Genomic DNA, 21,102 nt, shown 5'->3' with positions numbered 1-21,102 from the left:
GTCAGACAGTGCACACGCTCCCGTGCGCGCTCCCACACGTGCATTTCCGTGCACATGCATGTGAAAATAGTGGAAAAAAGACCCACCAAAGAAAAAATACACCTTTATTTCCAAATACTATATTGTCACCATACTTTGTACTATGGACAGCATTTAAATCTTGTGATAACCAGGACAAATAGACAGATAAAATGTGTGGGTTTTATGTACAGTAGCACTGTTTATATTAAAACCATAGGGGATGAATTTGGAGAAATTATGTATTTTTTCCTTGCATTTCCCTTTAAAATGCATAGAAAATAAAGTAATTACTGAAAACAAATATCAACCTCAAAAAGCCCAGTTAGGGGTGAAAAAACCAAGATATAGATCATTTCATTGTGATTAGTAGTGATGAAGCTATTGGCAAATGAAAGGGATGAGCACTGAAAGGTGAAAATCGCTCTTGTCCGGGTAAAAAACGCTTTGGGGTGAAGCGGTTAAATTAACATAATGATCTATAATGTGTGTATGAAAAAACTGTAACTAAACTTTGTGGGATTAGAGGCATCCAAGTACTGTACATATAAGAGGTTAAACAATAAAATAGATAAAGGGGTGCTTACCACAAAGCATGACACTGATAATAATATAAAAAGAAATTTTATTAGACACACGTTTCGTGGGCTCAACCCCCTTCATCAGGCCACATTTTCATGTCCGAATAATGCAGCCCAGCTCTGAGCTTCTCAAGCTTGGCTGCATTATTGTTCATCTGGAAAGTGTACTTGTTACGGCTGTTGCCTTTGCAGAGTTTGGGCCTTTGATTAGGGTTCACATCCCGGCTCAAGCCAGTACGTAGAACAGTAAGGGGAGTCATTGGGCAAGGCTGCCCTAATGATTCTGGTTGCCCGTGGAGCGCACCCTTCGTGGCTGCAGACGTGGAAACTTTGAGTCCACCAAGAGGAATATACTGTAAATGTTGTGTATTGTTTTTCTTGTTCTGGCTCAAAAATAAGTCTGTTCATGTTATCCTTTGAGGTAATCCACCTCCCTTTATTATTCATTTTATTGTTTTATCCTAGTTTTATACATAATGTGTATATACTCACGTATAAGCCTAATTTTCATCATAAAAAATGTGCTGAAAAGTTACCTCCTCGGCTTATATGCGAATCAGTGGAGCAGAACAGATGGTGGAGCAGGTATTGTTACTGGCTGAGGAGTGTAATGCTGGGATTATACCATACGATTTTCTGTTAGATTTTTCTGTTAGATTCTCTAAAGCCCCGCCTACATGAAGCGATCCAGCGGCTCGATTAGCCGCCAGATCTCCTCTCTTGCATCCCCGCGCGTACCCGCCGCGTCCCCGCTCGCCCGTGCATGTGCGTTGGATTCGATTCACCGCCGGCGCTTATCTTCAGCTCGATTCCCTGCCATTGTCCCTTCGCACGCGTCCAATAGGTTGCGTGCGAGTGAATTGAGCCGCACAGAAGCAGATGGACTTCTGGGTAAGTAACGCCCTGTCTGCCGTGCGCACACCTGAGGCAATCAAGCCTCATTTTAATCATGAATTCGAGTGGCTCGCTACTCGGAAGTCCATCGCTGCCACCTCATTTTCTGAGTACCATCCTGTGACTTCACAAAAACCTAACGATTTACCTTTTGAGTGCCCTTTTTTTCAAAGGTACGATTTTAATCTTACACCACCTTCCGATTTCTAATAAACTTTTTGTTTTTACTTTAAAGCCTTTGGTAGAAACTCCTAAGTCTGCAGCGCCACCAAGTGGAGCGAAGGTTCAAAAACCAGTTACTGCAGCCCCTCAGGCAGGAGAGAGCAGCTCAGAGGAAAGTGACTCTGAAAGCGAGGAAGAGCCAGTGAGAGCGGTAAGTGATGGAGACGCATTCCGCGCCTGGACCTGTGTTTGCTCAACCACTTTAACTTGACTCTCATGTCCTAATTGGCCCCCTGTAGATTCCAGGACGATAGTCCTGCACTAAATGCTACCGCCACACACACTTGTGAGTGCTGGTAATGCATGGCCATACACCGCCAGCACCCACTGCTGCCCCAGCACCCCTGCAAGCCATAAGTATATACTTGATTATGTCATTGGACTTTGGGGGATAGTGTTTCGCTGCTCAACCCCTGCATTGCAGAAATGTTGGATCTCTATAAATGGTAACTTGTATCGTTCCTCTTTCCTTGACCTGCATTGTATTTGGTTCTCATCAGGCCGTGGCCAAGCCTTCTGAAACACAGAAATCCAAGTCCTCTGCATCACAAGCCAAGACCATAGTGACTCCTGTAACTCCATCCGCTGCTGCTTCCAAAGGGAAACCGTCTGCATCAGACAAGGTGCAAGGAGCACCTCCAGCCATAGCGGATAGCTCTGACAGCAGCGAATCCTCGGACGATGACCGCATTCCTCCAACTCAGGTACATGACCACGCCCCTTCAACACAAGTACATGACTACGTCCCTCCAACACATGACCATGTCCCTCTAACACAAGACCACATTCCTCCAACACAGGTACATGACCACATCCCTCCAACACAAGACCATATCCCTCCAACACAAGACCACATTCCTCCAACACAGGTACATGACCACGTCCCTCCAACACATGACCACATCTCTCCAACACAAGACCACATTCCTCCAACTCAGGTACATGACCGCGCCCCTTCAACACAAGTACATGACTACGTCCCTCCAACACAAGACTACATTCCTCCAACACAGGTACATGACCACGCCCCTCCAACACATGACCACGTCCCTCCAACATTGGTACATGAGTGTTCCCCCGACCACATTCCTCCAGCACAGGTACATGAACACTTATAGTGAAGATGAAGCTAAAACAGTACATATGGCTGAGATCCATCTTTATGGGAAAGAGTGTGACCTAACATGGACCCACAGTAGCATGGACCCAATTCGGCTCTGCTTTTACCAAAGCCGTGTGTGTCCTTGCTACGGCGCAGTGCAGCCTCACTTTGAGGGTCTCTACGCTGGATCGAGCCTGTGAAGGAGGTCGGGGGAGACCTCTTTAGGATTGAGGGGCGTCCCTCTCCTGAGGTGTGTAGCTATTTTTGAACATTGCAGACCTCCCTAGTTTGCTTTAATCTCAGAGGTCCAAGTACCCCTGCTTGGTCAACATAAACAGGATGAAAAGGCGCCCAGAAAATGATTTATATGTTATTGTTTTAATTCATTTTATCATTCTCTGGGAGCCTTTTTATAGTGTTGTGACCCCCCCCCCCCCCCCCCCCGGCTTGCTCAGAGTAGTGGATACCCATGGTCCCTGTTAATGGGCCACTAGGGTGGGGCTTTTCCCTCAGTGCACCCATCTCCGCTTCTACACCACGCATGAGATGGCGGCCCAGAGGCTGTCGAGCAGGCGCCGGGCCAGGCTGAAGAGGAAAGGCTTGTGGTCAGCCATCATTACAATCCTCCTGACAAACACATTAGAAGAACTGAGGCTCCTTAGCGACAAGAGAGAACTTGGCAACAACACCCCGTCTTCTGCTTTATGGAAACGTGGCTTCACGACGACATCCCTGACAGTGCCCTTTACCTCCTAAGCTTTAGCCTCATCTGAGCAGACTGCAACAGCATTCTTTTGGGGAAAAAGAAAGGGGGCGGCATCTGTTTCTACATCATCTCCATCTGGTGCTCCATTACATCAATAATTGCCAAGAAATGCTCCCCGGAACTTGAACTTCTCCTTGTGAACTGCAAGCTGGCATGCTCACCCAAGGAGTTCTCCTCATACATTGGCGTGCACATTCCACCTGATACTGAGGTTACAACTGCCCTTCACGATCTCAGCAATACCGTCACACAATGGGAGACCACCCTTCCAGACTCGCTGTTCATTATCAGGGGGGACTTCAACAGAGCCAACCTGCGCCAAGAGCTGCCTCACTTCCATCAGCACATTGCCTGCTCCACTAGGAATGCCAACTCCTTCGACCACTGCTATACGGTCTCAAAAGATGCATACAAAGCCACCCCGTAGGCAGCACTGGGTTCATCAGGTCACTGCCTCATCCACATGAGGTCCTTAAGTCCTCCAAAGTGTGGTCAAGTGAGGCTAAGCTAAAACCTCAGGCCTGTTTTGACTGCACAGACTGGAAGGCTCTGAAAGCACCAGACTTGGACAAGTGGATGGACAATGTAACCTTGTGCATTAGCTTCTTTGGGGACCACTGTATACCAATGAGAACCTTCAAACTCTACCCAAACAACAAATCATGGTTCTCAAAAAAACTACGGCAAGTGCGTAAAGTCAAAGAAGGCAAGAATCAACCCGAACAGAGAACTGAGGGCCGTCAAGAGCTATGCGGAAAAGCTGAAATGGACCCTCTCCTTGAACGACTCTTGAGCTGTTTGGAAAGGTCTGAAGGCCACTACTAACTGTAAGCTCCCCACAGCACGCAACACCCGGCACTGAGCTTGCCTAGTCTGACTTGTGCAGATTCGAGAACCAGGCAGTACCTGTGGGACCCCTACAACCACCTGCCCCCTCCTCTGCCTTAGATGTCCTGAGCAAAAATTCTCCTTCTCCCCTCCCCCCCCCCCCCCCCCCCCCCCGTGATTTACGAGGCCAATGCTCTGCATCACCTCTTAAAGAGACACTGAAGCGAGTAAAAAACTCGCTTCTTCTCTTATATTCAGCAGGGGCATGTGTGCCCCTGCTAAACCGTCGCTATCCCGCCGCACAACGGGGGTCCCTTACTCCCCAATTCCTCCCCCCCCCCCCCCCTGCAAAATCAACGACCAAATTGCGAGAGGCAGGGCTATAGTCGTTAGCCCTGCCTCAATGCGGAAGAGATCCCCGGCGAGGACGGAGGGGATTTGGGGGGTAAGAGACCCCCGTTGTGCGGCGCGATGGCGGCAGTTTAGCAGGGGCACACATGCCCCTGCTGAATATAAGAGAAGAAGCAAGTTTTATACTCGCTTCAGATTCTCTTTAAGGCTAAATGCTAGGAAATCCCTAATGGAGTGTCACCAGCCTTCCTGAAAACCTGTACTCGGCAGCTTGCTCCCATTCTCTGTTCCATCTTCACCAAGTCCCTTCACACAGGCAAAGTCCCCACGTGCTTCAAGAGGTCCACAATCAACCCTGTCCCCAAAAAGCAGGGAGTCTCCGACCTCAACAACTTCAGGCACATGGCACTTACGCTCGACATAATGAAAGCTTTTGAAAGCATGGTGCCTCTTCTCCTCAAGCTCTCCACAGATGCCCTGCTGGACCCGCACCAGTTTACGTACAGAGCAAACAGGTCCACCGATGATGCCAATAACATCTGCCTGGAGCTAGTCAATGATCGCTGTCCAGATTCATAAACCAGGATCCTCCTACTGGACTTCAGCTCTACGTTTAATATCATCATCCCTAAAATACTTCAGGAGAATCTTGCCATGCTCTAGGTCCACCCCACCCTACGCCCGTGGATCATAGACTTCCTCACACTCACATCCCAGGTCATCAAGCTAGGCACTATCTCCTCACAAGCTAGGATAACCAACACAGGGGATGGGTCCTGTCACTATTTCTGTTCTCACTATACACTAATATGTATAACCAATAAAGAAAGAGGATTGGCTCTTGGGTGCATAAGAAATTACAAAATGCACCCAAGAGCCAATCCTCTTTCTTTATTGGTTATACATATATACTTGTTGGCATGATGCATAAGAAAATAATTATTAGGATCATATTCTTCTAATAATTCATTTTTTATCTCATTTGACTACATTCCACACAAAATAGAGCCATTACAATTTACTATGCACTAATAATTGCAGAGTCTCTTCAGAATAGCTCAAAGTAATCAAATTCACTGACAACACCACCATAGTTGGTCTCCTTACCAAAAACGACGAGCAGGCATACTGTCGCCAAGCAGAGATAATCTGTCACTGGTGCAGGGAGAAAGGGCAGGTTCTAAACAATGCTGTCAAGATGATAGTTGATTTTAGAAAGCATTTCTCCACCCCACCTCCAATCCATATTGATGGCAGGAAAGTTGTGAAAGTTCCCTGTGTCCGCCTTTTGGGCACAACCATCTCCAACGACCTGAGATGGAAGACCAACACCGCCTCCACACAGAGGAAAGCCCAGCAGATGATATTCTTCCTCCGCCAACTGAAGAAGTTCGGCATGGCCAAAAAACTACTGACGAGCTTCTACTCCGCCGCAGTTGAGTCTGTCCTCTGCTCCTCTATCTTAGTCTGTTACGCTGGCTCTTCCACCAGAGACAGACACAAACTACAGATGGTCATCAGATCAGAGGATCATCGGGGAAACCACTTTCCACTCTGGACCTCCTTTACTACTCCAGGCTGTGCTCTAGAGCAGTGTTTCTCAACATTTTATTAGTATGTACCCCTTTTAAAACCCTGTACTCACCAAGTACCCCCTAGCATGGTAAACATTATCACACGTACTCTTTGACAAATATATATTTAATCGTAGTACATTATAATTGGTTCTAAACCATTTCCAAGCATTTACTATTGCTTTTAATTAGCTAAAATACTAATTTGCTGCTGTTTAAATAAGATTTATCATTTTCTAAAACTGTAAATTTATTAATTTTTGGTTAAGTATATCAAGCCAAAGTACCCCCTAGAACCATCAGAAGTACCCCCTGGGGTACGCGTACCACACGTTGAGAACCTATGCTCTAGAGCATTGAGGAACGCCAACGATCCCTCACACCCAGACCACCGCTTCTTCAGCCGACTCCCTTCAGGCCGGACATATGGGTCCATCTCCACCAGGACGTCAAGACACAGGAACAGCTTCTCTTCCTCAGCTTTCAACCTTTATAACTCTCCTTAAAGAGAGTCTGAAGCGAGAATAAATCTCGCTTCAGACCTCAGATAGCAGGGGCATGTGTGCCCCTACTAAAACGCCACTATCCCGCGGCTTAACGGGGGTCCCTTCACCCCCAAATCCCCTCCGTACAGCCGGGGAGTGCTTCCGCATTGGGGCAGGGCTGCAGCGCGTATCTCCGCCTCTCCCCCGCCCCTCTGTCTTCCTTCACTGAGAGGGGCGGGGGAGAGGCGGCGATGCGCCGCTGATAGACGTGACTAGAGGCAGGGCTGCAGCCATTAGCCCTGCTTCCAGGAAGAAATAAATCACGACCAAGTCTACGACCAAGTATTGCGGGGGTGGATTTGGGGGTGAAGGGACCCCCGTTTAGCGGCGCGATAGCGGCGGTTTAGCAGGGGCAAACATGCCCCTGCTAACTATGAGCTCTGAAGCGAGATTTATTCTCTCTTCAGAGTCTCTTTAACACACACACCTTAGGTCAAACAATATCATTAGTGATATGTGGCACTCAAGTTTGAATGTTTATGTGAATTATGCTTTTAGCTGCATGTGAAAATGGTGTTGTGTTCCTTTGATGTGTGTCCTATCTTGTACCTAAACTCTGTACGTACCAAGCCCAATTCCGGCCACAACCCAGTCGTGCTTGGCGAAATAGAGAATCTGATTCTGTGTTGCAGACCACCATATAAGCCAGCGGGAAAATACCCATCCCCGCTTGGTTTTCCAGATCCTACTGGTAGCTGGATGGTCGCTCTTGTTGGTTTGTAGTTTTTAGGGGTGGGAAAAACTATGGTTAGAATCGGTTTGTTAATAAAGGTCAGTATTTGGCATTAGGGGAAAGGTCTTTGGTTTTGGCGGTGGGGCACAACAGCGTTGGTGCTATGAAGGGTCATGTGATCCTTCAGAGGTATCTGTTAGGTAAGTTTTAGAGGGTGGGGGCTACACATTCAATTAGGGATCGTTAAGGGTAAGAAGTCTTGAAGATAATTTGTTTAATCCTGCTTATATTATAGGTTCCTGTTTCTTTGCTGAAATTTACTCCTCCAGCAACAAGAGCTACTCCAGCAGCAACAAAACCCACAGCGGCTGATCGCAAAGCCACCTCTCCTGCCAAGCCGGCCACCCAAACTAAACCGGCAGCAAAGCCGGAGACCTCGGATAGCAGCGACTCATCAGACGGCGAGGAGGAGCAGACAGGATCTCAGGTATGGGGCACACGGGACAGTCATATGTCATTCATCTGAGAGCAGAGGAATTACTGAGGGCGGGGCACAGGGGACGGTCATACGTCCTTCATCTGAGAGCAGGGGAATTACTGAGGGCGGGGCACAGTCATACGTCATTCATCTCTGAGCAGAAGAAATACTGAGGGCGGGGCACAGGGGACAGTCATACGTCATTCATCTCTGAGCAGGGGGATTACTGAGGGCGGGGCACAGGGGACAGTTATACGTCATACATCTCTGAGCAGGGGAATTACTGAGGGCGGGGCACAGGGGACAGTCATACGTCATTCATCTCTGAGCAGGGAAATTACTGAGGGCGGGGCACAGTCATACGTCATTCATCTCTGAGCAAGGGAATTACTGAGGGCGGGGCACAGGGGACAGTCGTACCTCATTCATCTCTGACCAGGGGAGTTACTGAGGGCGGGGCACAGGGGACAGTCATATGTCTTTCATCTCTGAGCAGGGGAATTACTGATGGCGGGGCACAGGGGACAGTCATACGTCCTTCATCTCTGAGCAGGGGAATTACTGAGGGCGGGGCACAGGGGACAGTCGTACGTCCTTCATCTCTGAGCAGGGGAGTTACTGAGGGCGGGGCACAGGGGACAGTCATACGTCCTTCATCTCTGAGCAGGGGAGTTACTGAGGGCGGGGCACAGGGGACAGTCATACGTCCTTCATCTCTGAGCAGGGGAATTACTGAGGGCGGGGCACAGGGGACAGTCATACGTCATTCATCTCTGAGAAGGGGAATTACAGAGGGCGGGGAACAGGGGATAGTCATATGTCATACATCTCTGAGCAGGGGAGTTACTGAGGGCGGGGCACAGGGGACAGTCATGTCTTTCATCTCTGAGCAGGGGAATTACAGAGGGCGGGGAACAGGGGATAGTCATACGTCATTCATCTCTGAGCAGGGGAATTACTGAGGGCGGGGCACAGGGGACAGTCATACGTCCTTCATCTCTGACCAGGCGAGTTACTGAGGGCGGGGCACAGGGGACAGTCATATGTCTTTCATCTCTGAGCGGGGAATTACTGAGGGCGGGGCACAGGGGATAGTCATACGTCCTTCATCTCTGACCAGGGGAATTACTGAGAGCGGGGCACAGGGGATAGTCATACGTCCTTCATCTCTGACCAGGGGAATTACTGAGAGCGGGGCACAGGGGACAGTCATACGTCCTTCATCTCTGAGCAGGGGAATTACTGAGGGCGGGGCACAGGGGACAGTCATACGTCATTCATCTCTGAGCAGGGGACTTACTGAGGGCGGGGCACAGGGGACAGTTATACGTCATACATCTCTGAGCAGGGGAATTACTGAGGGCGGGGCACAGGGGACAGTCATAACTCATTCATCTCTGAGCAGGGGAGTTACTGAGGGTGAGGCACAGGGGACAGTCATAGCTCATTCATCTCTGAGCAGGGGAGTTACTGAGGGCGGGGCACAGGGGACAGTCATACGTCCTTCATCTCTGACCAGGGGAATTACTGAGGGCGGGGCACAGGGGACAGTCATACGTCCTTCATCTCTGACCAGGGGAATTACTGAGGGCGGGGCACAGGGGATAGTCATACGTCCTTCATCTCTGACCAGGGGACTTACTGAGGGCGGGGCACAGTCATACGTCATTCATCTCTGAGCAGGGGAATTACTGAGGGCGGGGCACAGGGGACAGTTATACGTCATTCATCTCTGAGCAGGGGAATTACTGAGGGCGGGGCACAGGGGACAGTCATAACTCATTCATCTCTGAGCAGGGTAGTTACAGAGGGTGAGGCACAGGGGACAGTCATATGTCCTTCATCTCTGAGAAGGGGAATTACTGAGGGCGGGGCACAGGGGACAGTCATAACTCATTCATCTCTGACCAGGGGAATTACTGAGGGTGGGGCACAGGGGACAGTCATACGTCATTCATCTCTGAGCAGGGGAGTTACTGAGGGCGGGGCACAGGGGACAGTCATACGTCCTTCATCTCTGACCAGGGGAATTACTGACAGCTGGAAATGTCACACTTTTTTTTTCTTTCTTACAGAAACCTGCGCTGCCAGTTACTGGAAAGCAGAAGAAAGCAGTGCAGCCCAGTCCGCTGACTTTCATTTCTACTGCCTCTACTCCAGCCAAGGGGAAAACTGCTACTCCAGCAAAAGTCACGCCAGCGGTGAAGGCGGCTGCAGCGGAGGTGTCCGAGGTGTCTGAGAGCAGTGACATCAGCAGTGACGAGGACGAGAAAACACCGGTACGTGCGGGAGATATGGTTATATTTACTCTGTGTTCAGACAGATCAACTATGGGTCGTCCCAGTAACAGGGCTAACTGCGTGCTGCAGCTTGTAGGGACTTTACTGGCAATAGTTTCCCCACAACCTATTATCTTACTCCTCCCTAGTTTATTATTAATATTTAGTATTTATATAGCACTGACATCTTCTGCAGCGCTGATTACAGTCATGTCACTGACTGTCCTCAGAGGAGCTCACACTCTAATCCTACCAGTCATAGTGTAATGTCCTACCATATTATTATTATGTATTTATATAGCACTGCCATCTCCTGCAGCACATTACAGAGTACATAGTCATGTCACTGACTGTCCTCAGAGGAGCTCACAATCTAATCCTACCATAGTCATAGTCTAATGTCCTACCATATTATTATTATGTATTTACAGTGGTGTGAAAAACTATTTGCCCCCTTCCTGATTTCTTATTCTTTTGCATGTTTGTCACACTTAAATGTTTCTGCTCATCAAAAACCGTTAACCATTAAAGTGTGACAAACATGCAAAAGAATAAGAAATCAGGAAGGGGGCAAATAGTTTTTCACACCACTGTATATAGCACTGACATTTCCTGCAGCACATTACAGAGTACATAGCCATGTCACTGACTGTCCTCAGAGGAGCTCACAATCTAATCCTACCATAGTCATAGTCTAATGTCCTACCATATTATTATGTATTTATATAGCACTGACATCTTCTGCAGCACATTACAGAGTACATAGTCATGTCACTGACTGTCCTCAGAGGAGCTGACACTCTAATCCTACCATAGTCATAGTCTAATGTCCTCCCATATTATTATTATGTATTTATATAGCACTGACATCTTCTGCAGCACATAACAGGGTACATAGTCATGTCACTGACTGTCCTCAGAGGAGCTCACAATCTAATCCTACCATAGTCATAGTCTAATGTCCTACCATATTATTATGTATTTATATAGCACTGACATCTTCTGCAGCACATTACAGAGTACATAGTCATGTCACTGACTGTCCTCAGAGGAGCTGACACTCTAATCCTACCATAGTCATAGTCTAATGTCCTACCATATTATTATTATGTATTTATATAGCACTGACATGTCCTGCAGCACATTACAGAGTACATAGTCATGTCACTGACTGTCCTCAGAGGAGCTCACAATCTAATCCTACCATAGTCATAGTCTAATGTCCTACCATATTATTATTATGCATTTATATAGCACTGACATCTTCTGCAGCACATTACAGAGTACATAGTCATGTCACTGACTGTCCTCAGAGGAGCTCACACTCTAATCCTACCATAGTCATAGTCTAATGTCCTACCATATTATTATTATGTATTTATATAGCACTGACATCTCCTGCAGCACATTACAGAGTACATAGTCATGTCACTGACTGTCCTCAGAGGAGCTCACACTCTAATCCTACCATAGTCCTAGTCTAATGTCCTACCATATTATTATTATTATTATGTATTTATATAGCACTGACATCTTCTGCAGCACATTACAGAGTACATAGCCATGTCACTGACTGTCCTCAGAGGAGCTCACAGTCTAATCCTACCATAGTCATAGCCTAATGTCCTACCATATTATTATTATGTATTTATATAGCACTGACATCTTCTGCAGCACATTACAGAGTACATAGTCATGTCACTGACTGTCCTCAGAGGAGCACACACTCTAATCCTACCATAGTCATAGTGTAATGTCCTACCATATTATTATTATGTATTTATATAGCACTGACATCTCCTGCAGCATGTTACAGAGTACATAGTCATGTCACTGACTGTCCTCAGAGGAGCTCACAATCTAATCCTACCATAGTCATAGTGTAATGTCCTACCATATTATTATTATGTATTTATATAGCACTGACATCTCCTGCAGCACATTACAGAGTACATAGTCATGTCACTGACTGTCCTCAGAGGAGCTCACACTCTAATCCTACCATTGTCATAGTGTAATGTCCTACCATATTATTATTATGTATTTATATAGCACTGACACCTTCTGCAGCACATTACAGAGTACATAGTCATGTCACTGACTGTCCTCAGAGGAGCTCACACTCTAATCCTACCATAGTCATAGTCTAATGTCCTCCCATATTATTATTATTATTATTATTATTCTTGTTATGTGTCTATATAACACTGACCTCTTCTGCCGCTTGATTACAGCTTGATTACATAGCCATGTCCTCAGAGGAGCTCACGATCTAATCCCTACTAGAGTCATATGTCTATGAATGTATTGTACAGTAGTGTAGGGCCAATTTATGTATCATGTAGTCACATTGTAGTGTATGTATCGTTATCTAAGTCAATTTTAGAGGGAAGCCAATTAAATTACCTATATGTTTTTGGGATGTGAGTGGAACCCGGAGTACCTGGGGGAAACCCATGCAGACATGGGGAGAACCTACAAACTCTGTGCAGATATTGCCCTGGCTGGTATTTTAAACGCCCCTCTGCCACCAATTGCATCACATGTAAGATTCTGGAATCCCCGTCTTTGGCTTTCCTACCTTTTTAACTACTGTATGTCCTGTGTGATATACTCTGCCACCGGCTTACTTTAAAGTGAACCAGAGATGAAGCACCCTCATGTATTTTACCATATATATCAGTGGGAACATTAGAGAAAACACCTACCCTGCTCTCTGCTTCATTCTTCACTGCTCAGCCTGCTTGTTATCAGCCCTGATAAAATCTTCCACTGAGCATTCAGTCTGGCTTTGGTATAATGACTCAGCTATAATGATTCCTGAGCAAAGCCACAAGGGGTCAGGCTTCAGCTTGAAAAGACATCAGAGAAGACAGACTCCGCTATAATGATTCCTGAGCAAAGCCGGACTGAATGCTCAGTCAGGGATATTATCAGGGCTGATAACAAGCAGGCTGAGCAGTGAAGGATGAAACAGAGAGCAGGGTAGGTGTTTTATCTAATGTTCCCCCTGATATATATGGTAACATACATGAGGGTGCTTCCTCTCTGGTTCACTTTAAAGCGAATCAGAGGCAGACTGGCAACAAAATAAAAACAAAACACGTTACCTAAGCCAGATTGCACTCCGGATCACAATGCGCAGGTGTCCGCCGCTTCTGTCTTTTTCTTTTTTCACTTTGAGAAAAAACAAAATGGCCGCAACTATGGAAGCGCTTCCTGGGTCTCGGCACACTGGAGAGCGCCACGCACGAGGGGACCTGAGCTCCGGAAATGCTCGGTAATTCCAGAGGCTGGCTGGGTGTGCTGAGGGAACCCCATTCCAGCTAAAGATGCTCCTTCCTGTTATACCCATCTGACAAGCCGGTTTTCAGGGAGTCTGAAATCTGCCTGAGGTAAACTTCAAAAGTGACCTGAGATAAATGGTGAGAACTAATTCATACACACCTGGGGCTTCTTCCAGCCCTTTCTGGCCTGATCGCTCCCTCGCCGTCCTCTGCTGCCTTCTGTATTGTCTGTAAGAGCTCCCGGGATCTTCAGCAGTTGGGGCTTACTGCGCAGATGCAGAACTTTTCTGGACGGGGGAGAGCTCAGCCGCACTGTGCCGACTGGCAAAAGATACCGGGAACCGTTACAGAAGATAGAGGAGACTGAGGAGGACAGTGCCGAGGGAGAGGGCTGGAGGAAACCCCGGGTATGTCATTTGTGTTCCCCTATTCCTCACTGGAATCTATTAAATATCAAAGAGCTCTTAAGGGGGTTCTGTGGGCGTGTGCTGAGGGTAAAAACAGACACTTACCTGGGGCTTCTATCAGCCTCCTGTAGCAGTAATGTCCCACGCTGTCCTCCTCCAATCTGCCGTTCTCCGCCGCCGGCCCGGGAAATTATTCGTCTGACACAAACGAAGAATGTGTGCTCCTGTTTTTGTCATCGGAAGCTTACTGCATAGGCGCAGTACAAAGGTTTCTTGTACTGCGCCTGCGCAGTACACTTCCGATGATGCGAGCAGGCGCGCAGCCGCAGTTGGAAAGCGTGCCGCACTAGACCGGGGCCAGTGGCAGAGAACGGCGGATCGGAGGAGGATGGCGTGGGACATTACTGCTGCAGGGGGCTGATAGAAGCCCCAGGTAAGTGTCTGTTTTTACCCTCAGTACCCCCCTCCCCTCCCCCACAGAACTCCTTTAAGTGTTTAGAGCCAATAGGAGAAAAGTGCCATACAAACGTTAGCTTTTCATAGTTCATGTTTAACAAACTTGACCCTTCCGTGTTGGTAACTGTTGTCTTACCAGTTATCTGATGTGAACAGGTAACCGCTCCCGCTACAGTGAAACCATCCCAAGGAAGGGTCTCAGAGAAGGTGAAAACCACGGCTCAGCCAAGTCCCATTGTTGGTAAAACAAAGGCCAGTAGTCCAGTGAAAGCCCCCGCGCCACTGAAACAAGCTGATCCCGAGAGCACGAGCGAGTCTTCAGACAGTGAAGAAGAACCCCCAGCCAAGGTACGGAAGTGCTGCCAGTTATCTGGTCCTCAGAGGGGACTTGATTTTCAGTCTATGAGGTGCCTCCACCTTCCCCCAACGACATCTGGGTCCATTGCTCTCCTTGATTTTAGGTTGCATCAACAAGATGCTGATTTTTCCAGACTGATGCTAATTGTTGCCTTTTGTATGCAGATTGGACCAACCAAGGTCAGCAGTCACCACATTGGAGTGATCCGGTTTCAGTCTGCATACATACTGGAAATAACATTCCATTAACCATCCCTAATGCTGGTCCTCTGCTTCATTACCTGAGAGCCACTGACCCAGAATGAGTATGCAGATTGGAGAGTCTGTCTCCGTGGACCTCGTTGCTAGAGATGGGCTTGAATTCTGACTTTCCATGCAAAGTCCTGCAGTAACTGAACCGACAAACACCAGTACCTGCTGGTTAATTGGCTACCAGCTCTTCGATCAGCAGCTACTCAGCGGTAATATTCATGGAAGTCCGCATTCCAGCTCATCGCCAGGGGTGCTCGGATAGTACTTTTTAAAATCCGAATTGATTCGGATTTAAATACTCAGATATCCGGATCCAGTTTGGATATCCGCGTGAACGCGGATATCCAGACGCATTATCTGCGGATATCCGACCGATTCGAATATCTGGATAGAGAAACCGGAAGTGCCCTTTGAATGGCTTTAAAAGCGTTTTGGAAGGTGAAAAATACCTCCTCCCTCCTCCTCCTAACTGTTCATGGATCTTGTCTTCCAGGGATTTGTAGGATGTCAAAAGCAAACTTACATACATTGCGCTAACCAATTGCGCCACAGAGACTGCGTACGCAGTTGCTGCTAAATGATTTTATGGGGATGTATGTGTGTCTTTTGGAGGGAGGAAGTAAGTCTGCTCCAAGAAGTTTAACGCCACTTTTTCCTACAACTAAGCATTCACTGTGTGGCAGCAGAGTGGTGCAGTGGATGCTTGCTGGGCCCATAACCCCGAGGTTGATGGATGGAAACCAACCTCTGCTAGGCATTATTTCATTTTTGCACCTCGCTTTATAGCATGGGCAAAACGGTTTCCATAGCTCTGTAAGAGAAAGTGTAATAAGGGCCCTGCCGTAACATAGATATTACGGTAGCTAAGACTATTCCTGGGCCTTTCTTGTAGTTGAAGAGGTGAGTGAACTGGCTGGCTTCAGCCTGTAGTGTTGGTGGTATAGTGGTGAGCATAGCTGCCTTCCAAGCAGTTGACCTGGGTTAGATTCCTGGCCAATGTATGTGAGTTGGCTTTTGACATCCTACAAATCCCTAAGCAAGCTCATTTTTCTCTTGGGTATATCACAATGGTACATGCTAGGCTGGCTTCAGCATGTAGTGTTGGTGGAATAGTGGTGAGCATAGCTGCCTTCCAAGCAATTTTACTTGACAGGCATCTGCCAGAAATCTAACTAATGGTCAAATCTGCTGTAAATCTATAAGACACAGAGGTGCCTGGCTGTTCTACTGACCACATATGCTATTGCTCCATTGTTATTGCCTGATGAAGCGGGATCAAACCTGCGAAACGCGTTGCATATTTGGAGTTCATAAATAAAATATATTGACTGTCTTTACTACAGTCGTTGTGTGTCTACTTGGAGGAGGTAAGGCCACCACTACCTCCTCTATTTACCAAGAATTTGGTCTTTAAGCTCATTTAGCTTCCTTTTCTCCTTTTGGCACCTCTGTTCTCCTGCATAATATTGAGTCCACCCTGGGTGGAGGGTTGAACCCCCTTTTTTCTCATCTACAGAGAGCGACTTCTTATTCCTGAGTGGGGTCAGGAAAATCTCCCCACCTGCCTTTACAGTGGTTGCCTAATGGTAACCCTGGTTTGTGAGTATTAATATTTACTCCATCTAGTAACCATTTACCAGAACATATTACACTATTGGGGCTCTTGGTGTTCCTGGTTTTTAGCAGCCATGTTCTGTTTGTCACATTACACCAGCCTTTCTCAACCTTTTTGCCCTTTTGGATCTCAAGGACCCCCTGCGTTTATTTTGCAGGAGGCGTGGTCTTTAAAGTAGGTTTTGATCCCCAATTAAAGCTTATTTTTGCAGTGCCCCCTATTATAATGTGCTCTATTATACTTCCCTACGATGGGGGGAAATGCTAAGGAACCCCTGCAGAGTCCTCAATGAACCCTGGCTGAGAAAGCCTGCATTACACACAGGCAAGCTTCTCTGTATCTCCACCCCTCAGCCTGTGATAACTCCTCCTCCCTCCTCTCCTCTGCCTCTGATATCTCTGGCTAGTAACCTCCTCCTGCCCAGACTGAGCTCCCATAATCCCTTGCTACATGGGTCTCAGAGTGCCAAGGCTCTCTGGAGAAGCTGTGGGCGAGGCTTGTTTAGTTTATAGGTAATTAGAGTATTAAAACAAAAACAAAAAGCAAAAAAAGTATTTGGCTTGAGGAATGCCCTATAAACTATATGAAAGGAACACAATTATGCAATGCGTATTTTTTTTTTTTTTATCTCTGATCCACTTTAATCCAGGGCTCTCCATATCATTTTCTCTGCAGTCAGAACTGCTAAGGGCCCGTTTCCACTAGCGCGAATCCGCATGCAGACCACGCATGCGGATTCGCATAGGCAATACAAGTGGATGGGACTGTTTCCACTTGTCAGTTTTCATTTGCGTTTTTCTGTGCAGGATTTTTCTGCATGGTAGACCCTGTGGAATGCAGGCGAATCGCAGGCAATGTATTTAATAGGGAAATTGCATGCGCGATTTTTGCATGCGTTTTTTCCCGCGATTTCGCATTGAAAGTAATGTAAATTGACACAGGCAGTGACATGGTTAAAATCGCATATACCCTTCCTATGCGAAATCGCGGCAAAAAACGCATGCGGAATCGCATCCGCATGCGATTTTGTCAGCGGTGATATGTGGAAGTGGAAACTGGCCCTAAAACTCTTTGATAAGTAATTACGGGTCATAAATCACCTTATAAATATTTGTAAAACAAACAGAGAGATGGACCGGCACTAGATGACGGATGGGTAGGTGTACACGCTGTGCCTCCAGATAAGCTTAACCAGCAGGAACAATGAGAGAAGATTTGGGCACCAGCTCTGTAGTAGAAACACCTTTTATTGCATCCCCAGCGTCCCCATACACACAGTGAAAGAAAGCCTAATAAAAGCTGTTTCTACTGCAGAGCTGGTGCCCGAATCTTCTCTCCTTAATTGTTCCTTATAAATATTTGTGAGAGCAGGGAAAAGGTTCAATAGGTCAAGGTTTTTCTGTATGGGAATTGAATGAACATTGCCATTCTCCTGAGGAAGTCAAATCAAATACAGGATTAGGACTAAAGATACAATGTTACCTCATTGGTTTTGCTTTAGCCATGTCTACCTAAACACAGAGCGGTCTGTCGCACGTTGCTTTGCCCTATAACCCCATGGTAGCGTCATTTACTGTTCATATTTTCTAACTGTATAATGCCATAGCAGTTGATTGCAGTGTGTAAATTGGTAATAATAGTTTTCATTTTTATTGTATAACATGAACAGTTTTGCCCAGAGATGATCAATTTGCACTCTTTCATATTTAGCTTAAAACAGGTGCTCCAAAACCTGCAGCGCCACCAAGTGTTGGGAAGACCACAGCCCCTGCTCTTTCAGCACTTCAGAAGAAGCAGGAGAGCAGCACAGATGAAAGCGACTCTGAGGATGAAGAGGTGCCCAAGAAACTGGTATGAGAAATTTCCAACTCTTTCCACAAGAGGGCGAGGCAGAGATCTCTCTTGGAATCTCTTTGCTTAAAGTGGATCCGAGATGAACTTTTACTCATTGCATAATTGTGTTCCTTACATATAGTTTATAGGGCATTCCTCAAGCCAAATACTTTTTTTGTTTTGTTTTAATACCCTAATTTTCTATAAACTAAACAAGCCACACCCACAGCTTCTCCAGAGTGCTTTGGCACTTGCAAGGGATTGTGGGATTTCAGTCTGGGCAGGTGAAAAAGGTGTTACTAGCCATAGATTTCAGAGGCAGAGTTTTCACAATCTGAGAGCTGCAGTGCAGATACAGATCAGTTGCCTGTGTAATGGAGGAGATAAGAGTGGAGTTTTCACAGAATATACAGATTAGCATGCCTAGATACAGACAAGCTTGCCTGTGTGTGTGATTGTGTAATAGTGACAAGCAGAAAACATGTCTGCTCCCATTGTATCACAGGAATAAATAATCATAAACTGTTGAAGCTGTTTGCAGCTAGATTTGCTGTGTAAACTATCTAAACTTTAGATAAGATATATAGACAATTTACTTGTTATATTTAGTTTTTCATCTCGGATCCGCTTTAAGACGGCCGGTGACATGTGGCTTATTATGGATTGCATTAAGATTTAACCCTTAGAAATCCTTCTTTTTCTTCCCTTCCCCCCTCCCCCCTCCCCCCCCCCCCCCCCCCAGCACCTATTTCTCTCATTGGCCCCTCTTGCAATGTAGTTCTTTCTTTGGTAATAGGTGACATCTGGTGTCGGTAGAAAGCAGAAGAAAGCTGAGCCAGCCGTTAAGCCTACAAAGCTGAAGTCTCCACCCCTAGCCAAGCCCCTGGTTGTGGCCACACCCCCTGCAGATGGGAGTTCAGGCGTGTCCTCTTCTGACAGCGAGGAGGAAGCGGCAGTTCAGGTGTGTTTAGCCTGAGGTTTCTGTATGGTATCTGTCACTCACCCTTGCCTTGCAGCACAGGGGCGCCATCTATCTGCAGCTTTATGAAATGATGGTGTTTGTACATGGCCAGATGAAGATAATAGTGCTGCTAGTTTTTGTTTAAATAGTGCTGTATAGATATTTGGCTTAACCCATCCCTGTTTTTTATTACCTGATTTACCATGCTAGGCAGCCATTGAACTACAGCCAAACTAAAAATAAATTTGTTTAAACATTTACTTCATCGTTTAAGTGAAAATTAAACATTGACTCAGTACCCCAGGGGAGACAGTTAAAGTACAGCCTTGAACTCTCATACAAGGCATGTCACCTGGCGGATATCAGGATGAGCTGTACAGACCCATCGCTAGCCTGCAGGCTAGCCACATGTCCTGTTTGTATGCGGGGGACAGAGGGCTGACGGAATGGCGGGGTAACCGTGCTCTCTACCAAACGATCTGCTGTACAGCCAAGGGCCATTGACCACATGCTGGAGTCTTTATCAGAGGCCGTCGCTACGGGCTGCCCTGACTGAGTTATAGCTAGCATGTGCACAGGGCTTACGGGATGCATCAGATCTGCTCCTTCCCACCCCCTGTATGCTGGTCTATACTCACCTGCTTCAGAGAGAGCTGTGTGCGACCCCTCTGTTCCCCATGTGTCCCGCTATTGGTAAAGGTACACATTACTCTATAAATGTGTCTTTTGTTTAATGAAGGGAAGTGCCAGATCTATAGATAATGGGACGATTGCTGTTTTGCAGGTGAAAGCTGCTGTCACTGAAAATCTCTCATCGAGCCAGAAGACCGGTGCCAAAAAACATAAAGTATCCCATAAAGGTGAGAACTCGCTAGCACCAGAATATGATTATTTACACTGCACTTCACTTTAACTTTGTCTTTTTGCATTGAAGCACTTCCTGTTATAGGTCAGTATGAGAAGGAACCCTTATGGTGTTCGTATATTCAGTGTTCGCTGGAAGGCTGCCTCGGCACACAGGGCTCTCCTGTTTTTTCTCTTTTATCTCTTTTTTATTTCGTTTTCCAGTCTAGTTAGGTTAGTTTTTAGGTTAGTACAGCAGTTTAGCTTAGGCCAGCCAGATATAAGTTTTACAGCTGCTCGGAAGCTTCTGCAACTACGGCCTCTCTGCCCAGACAGCGGCTGCATCCAGCACACGTGGGGCTGTGCTTACCTGCAGGCGAGCTCACCTTCCGCTGCCCGCAACTCTCGCCTGCTGCATCCCTCTCCTCCCCACCAGGAAACTAGCTGGGACGCGGCTGCCTGCCTCCACCAAGTCCTGCACGAGAGACGCGGAGCGGACCACGTGGGAGGCCGACACAGCAAACCGCGTGGCCAGCCTCTACCGCGGCTCAGGGTCCCAAAGAGTCCGCACAGCGGAGTCCCGGGTAGCTGCTGCATGCGACCCCAGCGAGGGGCGCCTACAGCCGGGAGTGTTCGCTGGCCCTGCCAGCACTGCTGCACCACAGAGGAGCCGCTCCAGCTGGCAAACCAACAGCGCTCGGCGAAGGGATCGGAGCCCCCCGCGACCTGCAGCAAGATGGGGCCACCGCAGATGAGCTGACCCTGTCAGCGCACCAGCAG

At 47.2% G+C, this 21,102-nt stretch overlaps 1 protein-coding gene across 5 annotated transcripts in view; it reads left to right on the top strand.

Moving 5' to 3' along the window:
* TCOF1 (treacle ribosome biogenesis factor 1) overlaps nt 1-21,102 on the top strand; it is a 120,968-nt gene that overhangs the window by 66,309 nt on the left and 33,557 nt on the right. For all 5 annotated transcript variants that reach the window (XM_068278413.1, XM_068278412.1, XM_068278415.1 and 2 more), the window contains 8 exons: nt 1,729-1,866; nt 2,216-2,419; nt 7,850-8,041; nt 10,108-10,311; nt 14,618-14,809; nt 18,396-18,536; nt 19,315-19,479; nt 20,264-20,339. In XM_068278413.1, the coding sequence (XP_068134514.1) occupies nt 1,729-1,866; nt 2,216-2,419; nt 7,850-8,041; nt 10,108-10,311; nt 14,618-14,809; nt 18,396-18,536; nt 19,315-19,479; nt 20,264-20,339 (1,312 nt within the window). The remainder of the gene's footprint in view (nt 1-1,728; nt 1,867-2,215; nt 2,420-7,849; nt 8,042-10,107; nt 10,312-14,617; nt 14,810-18,395; nt 18,537-19,314; nt 19,480-20,263; nt 20,340-21,102) is intronic.

The sequence above is a fragment of the Hyperolius riggenbachi genome, chromosome 3 (assembly GCF_040937935.1).
Source record: "Hyperolius riggenbachi isolate aHypRig1 chromosome 3, aHypRig1.pri, whole genome shotgun sequence".
In the NCBI taxonomy this organism is placed as follows: Eukaryota; Metazoa; Chordata; class Amphibia; order Anura; family Hyperoliidae; genus Hyperolius; species Hyperolius riggenbachi.
The sequence above is the reverse complement of the archived record's forward strand: the minus strand, read 5'-3'. Positions and strand labels throughout refer to the sequence as shown.